Source organism: Rutidosis leptorrhynchoides, chromosome 1 (genome assembly GCF_046630445.1).
Source record: "Rutidosis leptorrhynchoides isolate AG116_Rl617_1_P2 chromosome 1, CSIRO_AGI_Rlap_v1, whole genome shotgun sequence".
Classification (NCBI taxonomy): Eukaryota; Viridiplantae; Streptophyta; class Magnoliopsida; order Asterales; family Asteraceae; genus Rutidosis; species Rutidosis leptorrhynchoides.
The window spans coordinates 549,013,733-549,029,758 of record NC_092333.1 but is presented as its reverse complement, the minus strand read 5'-3'; the positions used below and the strand labels follow the sequence as shown (position 1 = coordinate 549,029,758).

Genomic DNA, 16,026 nt, shown 5'->3' with positions numbered 1-16,026 from the left:
CATCAATCAGCTTTTCGATACCTTCCAATGGAGATGGAACTTCTAAATCTTCATATTCTTTAATCACCTTGTCAACGTATTCTTTTATGTAACCTGGTGATAGTGGCTTCTCACGAAGTAGATTACCATTTACACTCATAACTGGATATACTCTCGCAGTAGCACAAACAATTTGCTTTGAAACATTGGGGCAAATCAAAAGACAATTGGTGGGCCCCTAAATACAATACATAACACATGATATATTTAGTGAGCATTTGTACTAAGAACATATATGTAATATTTATTTATTAAATTAAATATAACACTAATAATTACCTCTAACGTATCTAACGGTTCCAGGTAAGTAGCTGAAGCATAATCTGTTTTTAATTTACTTGCTTTGAGAATTCGTGATATTTCTTCTTGTGTAGATGTGCACTTCGTAGGCACCTACAATAACGTATGTAACATGTAGTATATTTTTTATAAATAAAAAACGTGTAATAAATATAAGTACATATATAATGAAAAATTACCACTTTTTTGGTCAACTGATCGAGGTGCGAATTGGAATCCTGATTACTTCTATTACATCTCGAGCTAATTACTGCTATGTCATCTTCTATAGAAGTTAATCCTCCATCCCTTGACTTCAGTGCATCAACTTCCGCCGTTGACTTCAATGCATCAACTTCCGCTCTCAATTGTGCATATAGACTCTTATAATCTGCAAGTTCTTCTTCTACTTGTTCATATCTACCCTCAACCTCTTCAAGTTCTTCATCTACCTCCCTTACTGTACGCCGTTTCTTCCTTTTCATCTTATCTCCCCCTGGTATGGCCTTCCTCATACCAACGGTGTATCCAACTCCCCTTGTGGGAGCCCAATATTTCTTGCACCTTTCAGATAATCTGTAAAAAATGTAGTCACCTCTTCTGAAAGATATCCCTCAATAATACTCCCCTCTGGTCGAGAATGATTTCGTACATATCCTTTCAAGACACCCATATACCTCTCAAATGGATACATATACCGTAAGAATACATGACCACATGCCTTTATTTCATATATAATATGAGATACAAGGTGAACCATAATATCGAAAAATGAAGGAGGGAAGTACATTTCAAGCTGGCAAAGAGTGATGATAATATCTTTTTGATACATATCCAGCACCTTGGGATCAATCACTTTCGAATGAATCATGTTAAAAAATAAGCAAAGCTTTGTGATAGTGTGTCGGACACCGTTTGGAAGTATGTCACTAATTGCGATAGGAATCATTTGTGTCATCAAAACATGACAACCGTGAGACTTCATTCCGAGTAATCTATTATCTTTTAATGACACCAACCTTTTAATGTTAGCAGAATACCCAGATGGGACCTTAATTCCATGCAAAGTTTGACAAAATTTTGCTTTTTCGGTTTTTGAAAGGGTGTAACAAGCTGGTGGGAGAAACTTTTTATTTCCTCTATAGTCGGGTTTAAGCTCCGTTCGAATTTTCATTTCCTCAAAGTCCTTTCGAACATTAATCCTGTCTTTTGTTTTTCCAAGAATTTTCAATAACAACCCTATTAAACTATCACATACATTTTTTTCGATATGCATAACATCAATGCAATGGCGGACCTGCAAATGTTTCCAATATGGCAACTTCCAGAAAATAGACCTTTTTTCCAATTTCCTTTTTCCCGACTTACATTTTTTTACCAAATACGGTGTTTATGTGTTCTACTTTTGAGAATACAGTTTCACCATCCAAAGGTGGTCGCAAGGTTCATTTTTCACACTTACCATCAAACAACTCCTTTTTTCTACCGTATGGGTGATTCTTAGGAAGTCCTTTACGATTCCCCATGTAAACTGGTTTCTTACAGTTTGTCAACCATATAGATGATGTCTCATCTTCACAAAGGGGACATGCCTTATACCCTTTCGTTGAATATCCCGATAAATTTTGGTAGGCTGGAAAGTCATTGATTGTGCGAAAAATGATAGCCCTTAAATTGAAATTCTCACGTTTATACGAATCATACACTTTAACGCCGGGAGACCACAATGTTTTTAAGTCATCAATTAACGGAGCCAGATAAATGTCAATATCGTTCCCAGGTTGTTTTGGACCCTGGATCAACAATGACATCATGAGGTACTTTCGTTTCATGCATAACCAAGGTGGAAGATTATAAATACACAAAAGAACTGGCCAAGTGCTGTGACGGCTGCTCATGTTACCAAAAGGATTAATTCCTTCAGTACTAAGACCAAATCGTATATTTCTAATCTCATCTCCAAAATCTTCAATATCATCAATATTCCTCCATTGAGGAGAATCAGCAACATGTCGTAATTTACCATCATTTTTACGCTCGTCGGCATTCCAACGCAACAATTTTGCATCTTTAGCATTTGAAAATAATCTTTTTAATCTTGGTATGATAGGTAAATACCACAAGACTTTAGCTAGAGGCCCATTTTTCTTCACATCACTGCTAATTTATGTTTCCCTTTTTGACTTATACCTCGATGTACCACAGCTCGCACATTTATGCAGGTCTTTATACTCATTTCTATACAACATCCAATCATTTGGACATGCATGTATTCTTTCGACTTGCAATCCCATTGGGCACAACATTTTTTTTGCTTGGTATAATGAAACGGGCAACTCATTATCATCGGGTAGCATTTCATGTAACAATTTCAAAAGTTTAGTGAAACTTGTATCACTCCAACCATTATTTGTTTTTAAGTTCAACAATCTCAACACAGCTGAAAGTTTGGTAAATTTCGTACACCCGGTATATAATGGTTTTTCAGAGTCGACAAACATTTGTTGAAATTTATCATAATTGTTTTCATCAATATTACCATCCACATCATGTAACACATCATCAAGATTATCTATATAATCATACATGTCGGAATCGAAATCAATATTCACGTCATTGTCATTATTAGCATTGTGATCATTATTACACTCACCATCGATTGGGTTATCACTTAAGAGTTCTCCATGCCATGACCAACAAGTATAGTCTTCCACAAATCCATCTACTATAAGATGTTGAGTAATTACACTACTATCAACATAACTGTCGAAATTTTGACAGTTTTTACAAGGGCAAGAAATTTTCCGTTGCCTTTATCTACTCGATCAGCTTCTGCAACTTCCATAAAATTATTCAACTCTGCGAGATATTCTGAAGTATGACGTGGTATCTCGTACATCCATGTATATCGATCCATCTGAGAGTATAAAAAAAATTAATATAAGGCACAAAAAGGTGTAAAAGTTTTCGATTGTTTTTTACAATTAATTAAATTTTAAGCTAGCTTAATCAATGATTTCATGTACGATTAATTTTTTACTTATTATGTCAAGTGACATGAATTGTCTCGTGATATAATATATAAAATATTATTATTAATTATATTATAATATATATATATATATATATATATATATATATATATATATATATATATATATATATATATATATATATATATATTATATAAACACTATAAGAAAAATGCTCATTTGTGACGATCTTTTAGTGACGACTCAATATTTGGTCACTAATAATGTTATTTAGTTACCATTAAAAAAGTGGTCACTAAATTTTGGTCACTAAACGATATTAGTGACCAAACAAATGGTCACTATAGTGACCAATTTTGGTATTTTGGTCTCTAAAAATATTTTGTGACGGATCTATAGTGACGGGAAGTGACCAACCTATTTTAGTCACTAATTTGATTTAGTGACCATATTAGTGTAATTAGTGATCAATAGCTTTCGTCACTAAAGCTCATTTTTCTTGTAGTGAAATTATGTTTATATTTATTTATAGTATTATGAATTATAATAATAATAAATAATATAATAATGATATATAATATATAGTACAGTATATAGTAATACATATTGAACCATGGATGTAACAAATAAAAAAGATATAATAACGTGAATTTTAGCTTTGCAATATGTATACTGATGGGCACTTCCGTAATTTGATCAAAACATATTAGTAAATCTAAAACCACGATTTGGTGCAGTAACAACATGCCTACTTCTCCAATTTGCGATTTGATGCTTTCATATCATAAATAATTGATTTTAAAAGTTGTTTTACTAAACACTATAAACTAATTATTTACAGCATCAAAACGTAATAATCAAATAATCACCTTTAAATAGGGATGACAAAAAGACCCGTACCCGATAGAAAAAACCCGATACCCGAAATTTGTGGGCCGGGTTTGCAGGTCCGCGGGCCGGGTATGGGATTGGTTTAAAATTTTACCGGGTTCGTGTTTGGGGATGGTTTTAGATACAAACCCGATTACCCGGCCCGTATACTCAAAATAAGACCCGAAACCGTATACCCGTCCCGTTAAAATTTTAATATATATATATATATATATATATATATATATATATATATATATATATATATATATATATATATATATATATATATATATATATATATATATATATATATATACTAGGCTTTAAGGCCCGTGCGTTGCACGGGTGGGTAAAAAACTTTGCAAAAACATAAGTTGTGATTATATATTAAAGAGTGTTGCAAAACTTCCTTGTAGAGTTCGTGTATTCAACAATTGTTAAATAAAAAAAATGAATAGTTCATTATCAGAAAATGCATAATGTCAATGTCATAGGAGTTCACAAACGTTATATGCATGAGTTCACAAACATATAGTATAGAAGTTCACAAACGTTATAAACCTCTAAAAAGTCTACAAATATTAAAATATAAAGCCTTTGAATGAAAAAAAAACTCTTTTTTTACTGATAACATTTGTATCGAAAACATTAATACTAAATACTAACGCATATATTATGAACCCGTCCATTAAAACCATTTTAACTTCAATTGAGAATTAATCGATAAACATAAAACTAGAGCCCGTAAAACATCAAACATAAGCCCGTGAATAATTACTTTAAAATAAATCGTTAATAATAATATTTTATGTACATCTTTAATTGTATATGCTTTTGGATGTTAATAATATATAATTTCAAGCCATGTCATCTAATTATATTAGGATAAAATATGATACGAGTAAATTTTTAGGTCACATATATCTAGCAAATAAATAGGATTAATATGTTTTGGTAACTAACTAATAGGTTAGACGTGCAATGTATTATGCGGAAAATATATAATATAATATATATAGAATTTAAATTTAAATAGGATTAACATGTTATCCTAACTAACTCGTTTGATTATTATTCAATTTTAATGATTTTAATGACATACGGAGTAATAATATATAATATATAAAATATATAATCTATACATCCTATACATATAACAATCCATAAATAACTTTCAACCACAATCAAGAATAACTTTGATATATATATATATATATATATATATATATATATATATATATATATATATATATATATATATATATATATATATATATATATATATATATATATATTATTCTATCATATATTTATATTTGTTTATATTTTTGGCGAAAAGTATATCTTTATTATAAATGGTACAAAATGTCCAATTTAATTCGTTTTCATTTGAAATCAGTAGTGTTAGAATGTTTGTGTAGCAAATTTAGTCGAGAATGTGGCCAGTGAAGCCGGCATGTTCTATGGACTTTGTTGAAGCCCACATCTTAAGTGGATTTTGTTAGATCACCATTACATGTTGTATGTAAATTGTACATATATTTGTACACTGTATCATTTTTAATAAATGAATAAAGTTATCAAAAAATGTTTTAAATGAAGACTCGACTATCCGTGAAAACAGGTTTACCCGATCGTTAGTACATTAATGGGAGTCCGAATACCCGCGGGAAAATCCGAAACCCGATAGTTAGTATGTAAGTGGGACCCGCCGGGTTTGAGACCGGGTTTGGGACCGAGTTTCTTAATCGGGTTTGGGACTGGGATTACATATACCCGGCCCGATGCCATCCCTACCTTTAAATTTTATTCCCAAACACATATCATCAGTTTAATCACTTAAGAATATGATATATCAATGAAATTGAAATTTAGATACCTTTCGTAGATCTCAAACTAATCGCTTAATCACGTACTCTAGAAAAAATAGTCTTCCTGTCTTTTTACGGTCCACCTAAACAACGAACCAATTAAGTTAAATATACATACTTCTATTTTCATAAATAGTATATACATATTCATATGTATTAATATATATACATAATAATTAATAATATATATAAAAAAAATAACTAACATTCAACGAGTCTATTCCGTTCTTATTAATGGAAGCCCGACCCGTGAGTTTTCTATTAAACGTGGCTTAAGACAAGGAGACCCGCTCAATCCGTTCTTGTTCATTATTGTTATGGAAGGTCTTCACTTAGCTTTCCAACGTGCCATGGAAAGTAACATTATTCTTGGAATTAGCATCGGTAGCAATAATATGAAATTGTCTCATTTTTTCTATGCGGACGATGTTATTATAATCGCAGATTGGTGCTTGCTAGAATTAAAAAGAATCCTTATTATCCTAGAGGTTTTCTTTTTGGTCTCGGGACTCCGGATAAATGTTTCCAAATCTCATCTTTTCGGTATTGGTGTTCACGATAGTGAGGTAATTTCTTTTGCTAATGCTACAGGCACTAGAATTGGTACGTTTCCATCGAATTATCTTGGGATTCCTATTGGTTTAAATATGAAATTAAAATCTAGTTGGGAGTCGTTGGTCGATAAGTTCCGATCTAGATTATCTTCATGGAAAGCTAGTCTCATTTCAGTAGGTGGTCGTTTGACTTTAGTGAAATCGGTTTTGGGTAGCATCGCCATTTACTATATGTCATTATTCAAATGTCCAGAAACGGTTTTAAAAAAGATTGAATCTATTCGAGCTAATTTTTTTTAGGGTGGTAACGGTGACGCTAAGAAATTATCTTGGGTTAAGTGGGATAAAGTCCTAGCTTCTTTCGACAAAGGTGGCCTCAATGTTGGAAGTTTAAAAGCTTTTAATTTAGCTTTGATTAACAAATGGAGGTGGCGTTTTATTTCCAATTCGGACGAATTGTGGGCAAAGGTTATTATTTCTATTTATGGTAATAATGTTCTAAGTCCCACTTCCAATTGCACAAGTATGTGGGGAAATATCATCTTAGCTTGTTCCAAAACTACGAGGGACAGTATGTTGCCTTCGGATATATTTAAGATGGATATTGCTAATGGTTGCAACACTAGTTTTTGGCACGATGTTTGGTGTGGTAATAAATCTTTAGCCTCTCAATTTAATCGTATTTTCCATTTGGATTTGGGTCAAGATGATAGCATTACCGATAAATACAGTAATGGCGATTGGCAATTCATTTGGTCCAGAGATTCGATTGGTAGCCGAAATATTGATATGGTTAATGATCTTCGTAGTATGTTGAATGATTTCATTCTTACGGACCGCGATGATCGTTGGTTGTGTACTTTGAGTAATGATGGTCTGTACACAGTTAAAGTTGCGAGAGATTATATAGATCGTTCCAAGTTTCCAGATTCTGGTATTTCTACTACATGGTTTAAGTACTTGCCTAGAAAAGTTAACGTTTTTTTGTGGCGTTTTAGACTTGATGCTCTTGCCGTTCGTTGGAATCTATCCGCAAAAGGTATAGACATTAATTCTATCATTTGTCCTTTATGTTCTAATGGGGTCGAAACCCGGGATCATTTATTTTTTAATTGTTCGGTGACGAGAAATGTTTGGCTCAAGATCAGGGTTTGGTTAGATTGTAACATGCCTTGTTTTTCTTCATGGGATTCTTTTTTAGTTTGGATCGAGGGGGTTCGTTTATCTACTTCGTGTCAAAGTCGGATCGTGGCAATCATGTGTGCTTCGTTATAGGTTTTATGGCGATATCGTAACGGTGTTGTTTTTAACGAGTCGTTTTGTAATCTTAGTAGTTTGTTTGATGTTATTAGATTACTTACTTTTCGTTGGATTAAATATAGGAGTCATTTAGTTTCAAATTGGAACTTATGGCTTGCTATGCCTTTATAATCCTCTCTTAGCGTCTTGCTAGGGAGCGTTTGTTTTGAGTTTTATATATTCTTGACCGTTAAAAAAAAACATTCAACGAGTCTAGTTTCATACCTCAAACTGCAAATGAAAATTTTACGAGAATAAATTTATTGATCGAAGATATATGATTTTTTCCCAATGAATACACGTATATATAAAGTCTAATAAGTATACAAGTCTAATGATGATAAGTATAGACTATTAAAAAAGACTCCATAATTAGTTAGAGCACAGGGAGTCGTTCGGAGTTAAATCTCAGTGTTAAATTTAATACCGGATTTAACACTCAGGCCAAAACAGGGGAAATGGTTCAGTGTTAAATCTCAGTGTTAAATCATTATTTAAATTATTATTTAACTTATTTTTATATACTTTTATCTATTATTTATTTAATATAATTATAATTATAAATTATAAATTATAAAGTATAATTATAAATATTTATTTAAAGAAAATTCAGCCCAAAATATCTCTATTTATATTTGGCCCAACTTTAAACCTATCTATTTATATTTATATTTACTCCGTCCATCGTCTTCTTCACGCAGTCTTCTTCTACCTGCAAAACAAATAAATTACAGCAGCAACAACAAAGAAAAAAAACAAGAAAAAGAAAAAAAAAGAAAAAAAAGGAAAAGAAGAAGAAAAAAATTTAACAGTGAGGCTAAAACCACCGTCGCCTGGCTAATGCTGGTCACCGTGTAATCCATTTAACGGTGGTTTAACGGCGGGGCGGAGTGGTGTTGGCCACCGTCCCCACCGTTAAATCCCTATAACGGTGAAAAATTGATCTGACTCCTGGTGCTCTTAGGACTTGGTATTTGAACTTATCTAAAATTGGAAGAGTAGGTTTTGCATATAGATATCTGATAACAAGATAATATTGAGTATAGTAATTTAAATTTATTATTTGCTTGTTTGAGGAATTTGAAGGATTAATATGCAAGGTACAACATATAACTATATGGTCAAATTCATTTGAGCCTTCGGGGTCACACACATATACACCGAGACGTCAAATAAAATATATATATGATGCATATATATTACTCAGGTAACAAAATAGTAAATCGAAATTAATTCATTTACTATTCATATGAATAGTAAATGAAACGAAATTAATTAATTTACTATTCACATGAAAATGACATGATAGAAATTATTAATTATAAGTTACATAACATACCCCTAAAGTATTTGAGAAATTCGTCTTTTTTAAATATATAAGATTTTCAAAATCAACTTGGTTGGTGAATGATTGTACTCCGTATCTTTAAAAACGCGTATCAAAAGATTGGTTTACTTTGGCTATATATATATATATATATATATATATATATATATATATATATATATATATATATATATATATATATATATATATATATATATATATATATATATATATATATTATTATTTGATATTCATTCATTCTGTGAGATAAGTGACACACCAAAAGCACCTTGTTTCTTTAATTTGGTCTTATCCCATTTCTTTCTTTAAGAACCGAACAAAAATACACCCTTGAATCATTGTTTTAATTTTCTTAAATAAAACAAACAAGTTCATGTTCCTTGTGCTCATAATTCGGGAATGATACAAGGAAACGAAGATGAATCAACATACGGAGTATTACTATTTTATTGTTTCAATAAATTAATCAAAGGTTGATTAATTTGTTACTTGAGTATGTACTACCATCCATTGACGTTGTTTGAAGTGTAGTGTGGACTATCCAAAGAGACGGTCATACTTTTGATCGTAAGTTTCTCTCCGTCTCATCAATTTCTTCAAGAAAGGTATATCGTTAACTCCTCTTTTGTTTTATATTCATGACAATTATTATGGTGTAATTGGATCTTTGTGATCGTTAATCATGTGCATGTTTTATTAAATTTAAATATATGAATATTTATTTTTGTAAATGGTTTATAAAATAATAATTGATTATTATTTTAACTATCCGCTGCGTTAATCTGATTTAAAAGTACACACGATTTTCCAACAATGGTATCCGAGCCGCTTTTACACCATCTTAATTGTCGCGTGATTTTCTTTAGATTTAGCTTTGTGCGGAATTGGTAAAAGTCGAAACCTTTTTGGTTTTTAAAGTCAATGCGGTTGATTTAGACTTAACCTCATGACGCACAAATATGATTGAAAGAATATCACTATTTTAAATTGTAGATTTAATTGTTATGGCTTGAATATTTATTATAATTGTTGATTGTTATATTCCATGGTTATACACATGAATTATAACCATGGACAAGCCATATATAGGTTTTAATAATGTAGTTATTAAAACTGTGATTGCATACATAGCCCGTAATCCCCCGACCTATGTGTTTGATTATATGTGATTGTTGTGATTACGACAATATTATGTCATGTTGATTATTTTATTAGAAAGGCCATTTTGAAGCCAAAGTTGTATTATATTTATTTTATATTTTCTTAGTATTGTATTTAGATTTATTTAAATTTGTAAAAGTGCTAGATTAGTTGTATTTTTTAATTTTAAATAAATGTAACAAGATGAAGATTGAAGATAAAATACAACATGGAGTTTGGCTTAGAAAATGGAGGATGGATCAAGTTAACAACGATGGTGTTCGTTAAAGTTTTCACTTGGTTCTTGGATCAAGTGGGAGCTATGATACTGTCCTTAGTTTGACCTCTTGATCTCAAGTCGGCTCATGGGATCAAGCATAGGATTTTTGGGCTAGGCTATGTGTGTGTGATGCATGGTTGTGTTTTATTTTCGTATTCATATATAATTGTTGATTAATATATATGCATAATGTTTTTGATGAAAACATCAAATAAAACCGGTAACGAGTTTCAAAGATTAAAATTGATGATTTTAAAAAGTTAAACTCTAAACGAGTTTAAAGTTAAATAATTTTGAGACTCAAATTATATATATGTTTTTGATGGAAACATTAACTAAAACTCTAAACGAGTTTCAAAGATTAAAATTGATGATTTTAAAATATGTTAAACTCTAACGAGTTTAATGTTAAATAATTTTGAAACTCAGATAATATATATGGATGACATCTTTTAAAACTATTTTAAAACGATAAACGTTTGTGTATTTGTTATTTTTGTGCTAGAAATTAAATAACAAACCCGACACATAAGCACGATTGACATATATATAATTGGTTAAAATATTATTTTTTTTAACTAATAGTGTAGCTAATTTTGTGTGCATGCATTATTCGTTGGCACGAACGTTTTCTAAAATACCCGTCAAATTTAAGTCATGTCATCCAATGAGCTTGCAAACACTCCTCGTTATTTTTCTGATCTAGTGAGACTAGGCTGAATTATAGCCACGAGGTGGATTTTTCGATCTAGTGAGACTAGCGTGAATTTTCACTGTTTTCAAATTGGACGACTTAATCGTATTCACGGTGAGACCTGAGTTCAAGGCAAGGATGGGACAAACATGCCATTAGATAATAGTGGTTTGTTGGACTACATATATCTCTAGGTCCCATAAAGATCTAAGAGTTGTACTTGTAATGCAATTGGTACCCGCTACCTACCAATAGACTCCATAACTGCTAGCTGATCAACAGATGTGGCTATGGAACCTCTATGTGGATCTTAGGCTTTCGTAAATTAATTGTTTTTTAAAAATATGATAAAAACTTGGGTAGTTAATTTATTAAAGTTCAATATCGAAAATAGTAAATTGAATCTTATATCTGTTGTAGATGTCAAATAATCAAAACGTAAACCAAAACACACTTCCTTCTTTGTTGGAGAAGGATAAACTCAATGTTCAAACTTCCTAGACTGGCACTGCAACCTGAGAATTGTTCTCAAGCATGAATGGAAGTTGAACAAAATTAGAACCCTTATCCGATCCACCTATTTGCGCAGGTCCTGCTGCTAAGCAAAATGCTTATCGGAAGGTGTTCGATGATCAGGAAGAAATAGGATTGAAGGGTGAAAAAGAATAAGCCGAATACTTTGTGAAAGGAAAATGACAAATCATTTGCTAGGAAAAATATTCCACCTTCCAAGAAAGAAAGCCCAACAAAAGACGCCGAATGTTTCCATTGTGGAAAGGTTGGCAATTGGAGGAGGAAGTTGTCCTATCTTCCAATCTGAGCTGAGAAAAGGTAACGCTGGTGAGACTAGAAAATCAGGTATATTCCATATATAGTTATATACTTCTTCTAGTGATTCCTAGATCTTTGTTAACTGGTTGTGGCCTTCACACCTATAACAATATGAAGGGAATGAGAAGAAGTAATAGACTGAAGAAAGACACATTAGATTTGCAAGTAGGTAAGGGGGATCAAGCTTTTGTTAAAGCTATTGGTACCTCTGAACTTACTTCTCTAAGTGGTCTTATTGTTTTGTTGGAACAATAGCATTATGCTCTCAATACTGCGAGCGACATAGTTTGAAAGATGCTAGTTTTGAACTTGCATTTACACACTTAGGTATTTCAGTTTCTAAAGATAATATAATTATCATAGTACCTATCCACGTGATGGTATTTTTGAAATTGATATGCATAGTGTAATTTCAAATGAGAATTATGTGTATACCTACATCGCCAAAGTCTTCAAGCAAGACTTGAATAAGACCTATCTATGACATTGTCATATTGGTCATATAAACAAACAATGCGTTTCAAAACTCCAATCTAATTTACTTTTGGAATTAATTGACTCTGAGTCATTTGATGTATGCGAGTCATGTTTATGTGAAAAGATGACAAATGCTTCTTTCTCCGATTTAGGTAAAAGAGCTAAAGATCTTTTAGGACTAATACATACTGTTGTATGTAGCCCTTTAAGAACAATGTATAGATTTAGTTAATTTTACTTCATTACATTTACTGATGAGTACAGTAGCTATGATTATGTTCGCTTGCTGAAACATAAACATAAAGCTATTTTATGTAGCGACCCGACAAAATCGTCATTGACGGCGCCGTTAACTTAGGTCCCGTTGCGTGGTCATAGTCCCTATATGAGACGCGTTTGACCAAAATTATGTCGCATTCATTTGAAACGTACAAGACTTGAAAAGTTTAGTTTACCAAACGGATCGACAACAAGTTTAAGTTTACAAAATATGTAAAGTATAAATAAAAAAATTTGCGACATAATTAGTTTAAAACCACGGTTACTATAAATAGCGTAAGTATGTATGCTTTAAGTTTGAATCCAAAGGTGCCATCACTAGCGTATGCATGTATGCTTGACTCCAAGCAAGTAATCAAAGTGTGCGGAAGCATGTATCAAGTAGCCAAGTATGAACCTGAGAAACATATAGAAAACTGTCAACGAAAAATGTTGGTGAAATCATAGGTGTATTTGTAAATGTATGTTTTTGAACCACAAGATTTAGTATAAACCGATTATCAAGCGTATACATCTCAAAAGATGTGTTTGTATCACGAGCATCCAATTATCAAAGCTTAACTGAATCTTACCTCTGCATATAGTGTTAGAACCTACACTATTTACCGAAAATATGTTTCATTAATCCGAATGAGGGTTTGTCAAACCCGTATGGCCACACAGCATAAGTTCAGGCTTACACCCTACAAGTGTAACTGATGATAATTGGACTTGAGGATTTTTGTTCTAACTCGTACGTATCTTTGCTTTCGTATTTGTGTTCAAAGTATAAGAGTATAAACCGTATAAAATGTATACAAAGTATATGTTTCTCAGCCCACGATTTAAAAGTATAAAAGTTATTGAAAAGGTGGGACTATGATCTCACCTCGAGTGCACGAGTATAAAAGTACTTCACAAAGTAAACGTGTGCATAAAAGTTGCTTAGTCTTGACCTAAACAAGTAAGTTGTATCAATTAACCAGTTACGATACAAGGTCGGGCGAAATGTGTTCAATTAGTCCTATGGCTCGTTACGACTCGATTATATAGCATGTGAATCACGTTGTCAAGTTTCATGCAAGAATCAAGTATAAAATAAGATTAGAACGATTGCATAAGTGTTTTGTTAAGTTTGACTAAAAGTCAAACTTTGGTCAAAGTCATCGAAAAAGTCAACATGTTCGGGTCGGGTCTCGGACAATTTTTCTGAGCTAATAAATCATATATAAGCATGTTAGAACAAGTTACATGTTAATCGGAGGTGCGTAGCATAGTTGGAATTAAACGAAAAAGTGCAAAGTTGATCAGCCCCTGAACAAGGCAAATGTCGCGCCACGATATATGGTGGCCGCGCCGCGACAATGGGCGTGATCTGGTGCCTGGTCTGTTTCAAATGATCAAGTCTCGAATCAAACTTCATTCAAACACATTTTATGAACCGAAAACACTTACAACACGTATCTATATCGTTGGAAAGGTAATTTAACGAGGAATACAACTAAACACTTTTCATCAATCAAGTTCATCATTTACAAAAACAAAAACCTCGTCGAATGATCGTTAAAAGTTCATAATTAAAGTTTCAAGTTCGTAAAACGCATTTTATGATTCGGGAACTTACTACACACATATAATATGCCGTTTCGTAGGTAATTACGCATACAATATAACTAAACACTTACAAATAACATTACAAAGCATTTAATGCATCGAATGTTCGTTTTAAGATCTATCAAACCCTAACCAAGAATCACAAAATCAATAATCATGTTAATATAAGGTTTTCATGTCATCCAACATACCAAAACGAAGCTAATGATGCTAGTAACACCTTTAACACACAAGGTTTAACATCTAACAACACTTAATCAAAAAAAATCAAGGATTTAATAAACCCATTTCAAGTGTTCATGCTAGTTACTCAAAACAAACAAATCGAGCAAACTAATCACATATTCATGTTAGACTCGAGCCATAGACCTTAACTAACACCATTTCAAGTCTATAAATCTAATTAGAGAAATCTAGAGTTTTAGAAATGTTACCCAAACGAGATAAAATTGGTACCAAAATGTAGAGGATGAAGAGATGATCACGAATATGTAATTTATTTTGTTGTAAGCCTCCTAGATCGAATTTAGATGATGAATGAATGATTTGGGCGTTTGAGTTCAAAAATGGTAGTAGAGAAAAGAGAGAAAGAGATGAGAGGTGGGGGTGAAATGAATGGGTGGTGGAAAGTGGATTGACTAGTTGACCTAGTCAACTAGTTTGCCCACTTGGCAACTTCAGTCCCTCAAGTTTCAAAGCGGGTGCGTGAATTAACCGAACGAATATTTTAAAAATGCTAGAGTAACCTGGAGATGTTATAACTAAATAATGGAAATATTTAGAACGTTAGTCAACGAGAGGTACGAATTTAGATAACGGAAGATATTATCTATAAAAAAAAGACGGTGTTAAAATAAATTTAACGAAAAAACGCGGGATGTTACATTACCTACACCTTAAAAGAAATTTCGTTCCGAAATTTAGTTGGAAGTAGTAGTTGTCGTTTCTTCCTTGAAATCTTGCGTTGCCAATTCTATGAATAAATGAGGGTACTTCCTTGGGCATTTCAAAGAACTTCGACAGTCGGGATTTTTACGTTGTTTTAGAGTTTGGTTTCATTATTAATAATGTCAACCGTTTCTCCTATGAAGTGAAGTTTGTCATCGATAGTAAGCTCATAGAAAAGGATAACAAGTTCTTGTTCGCAAGATACGTCTTTAAGTTTGATACACAGAATGTAGGGTGAACGGAATTTGTTTGAGTTGAGAATTCAAAACGGTAAGTAACGGGCCCAATACGCCCCAAGATTTCAAAAGGATTAATGTATCGCGGATTTAGCTTCCTACGTTTCCCGAAACGGATTACACCTCCTTAAGGTGCGACTTTTAATGTTACGCGATTTCCCACTTGGAATTCGAGAGGTTTACGTCTAACATTTGCATGGCTCTTTTGGCGACTACGGATCGTCTTGGGCCTCTCTTGGATTTGAACGATCTTAACGGTTATTTCATGAATGAGTTCGATTCCGGTGGTTTG

The 16,026-nt window shown here is 32.4% G+C and overlaps 1 protein-coding gene across 1 annotated transcript; it reads right to left on the bottom strand.

Annotated features, from left to right (window-relative positions):
* Positions 1 to 829: 829 nt before the first annotated feature.
* On the bottom strand, positions 830 to 5,975 carry LOC139843435 (uncharacterized). Its single transcript, XM_071833513.1, has 5 exons — positions 5,829 to 5,975; positions 3,130 to 3,235; positions 2,509 to 3,043; positions 1,781 to 2,406; positions 830 to 1,557 (listed from the first exon to the last, which is right to left on the bottom strand). The coding sequence occupies exons 1-5, from the start codon at positions 5,973 to 5,975 to the stop codon at positions 830 to 832; spliced, it is 2,142 nt and encodes a 713-aa protein (XP_071689614.1).
* Between the last annotated feature and the right edge of the window lie 10,051 nt (positions 5,976 to 16,026).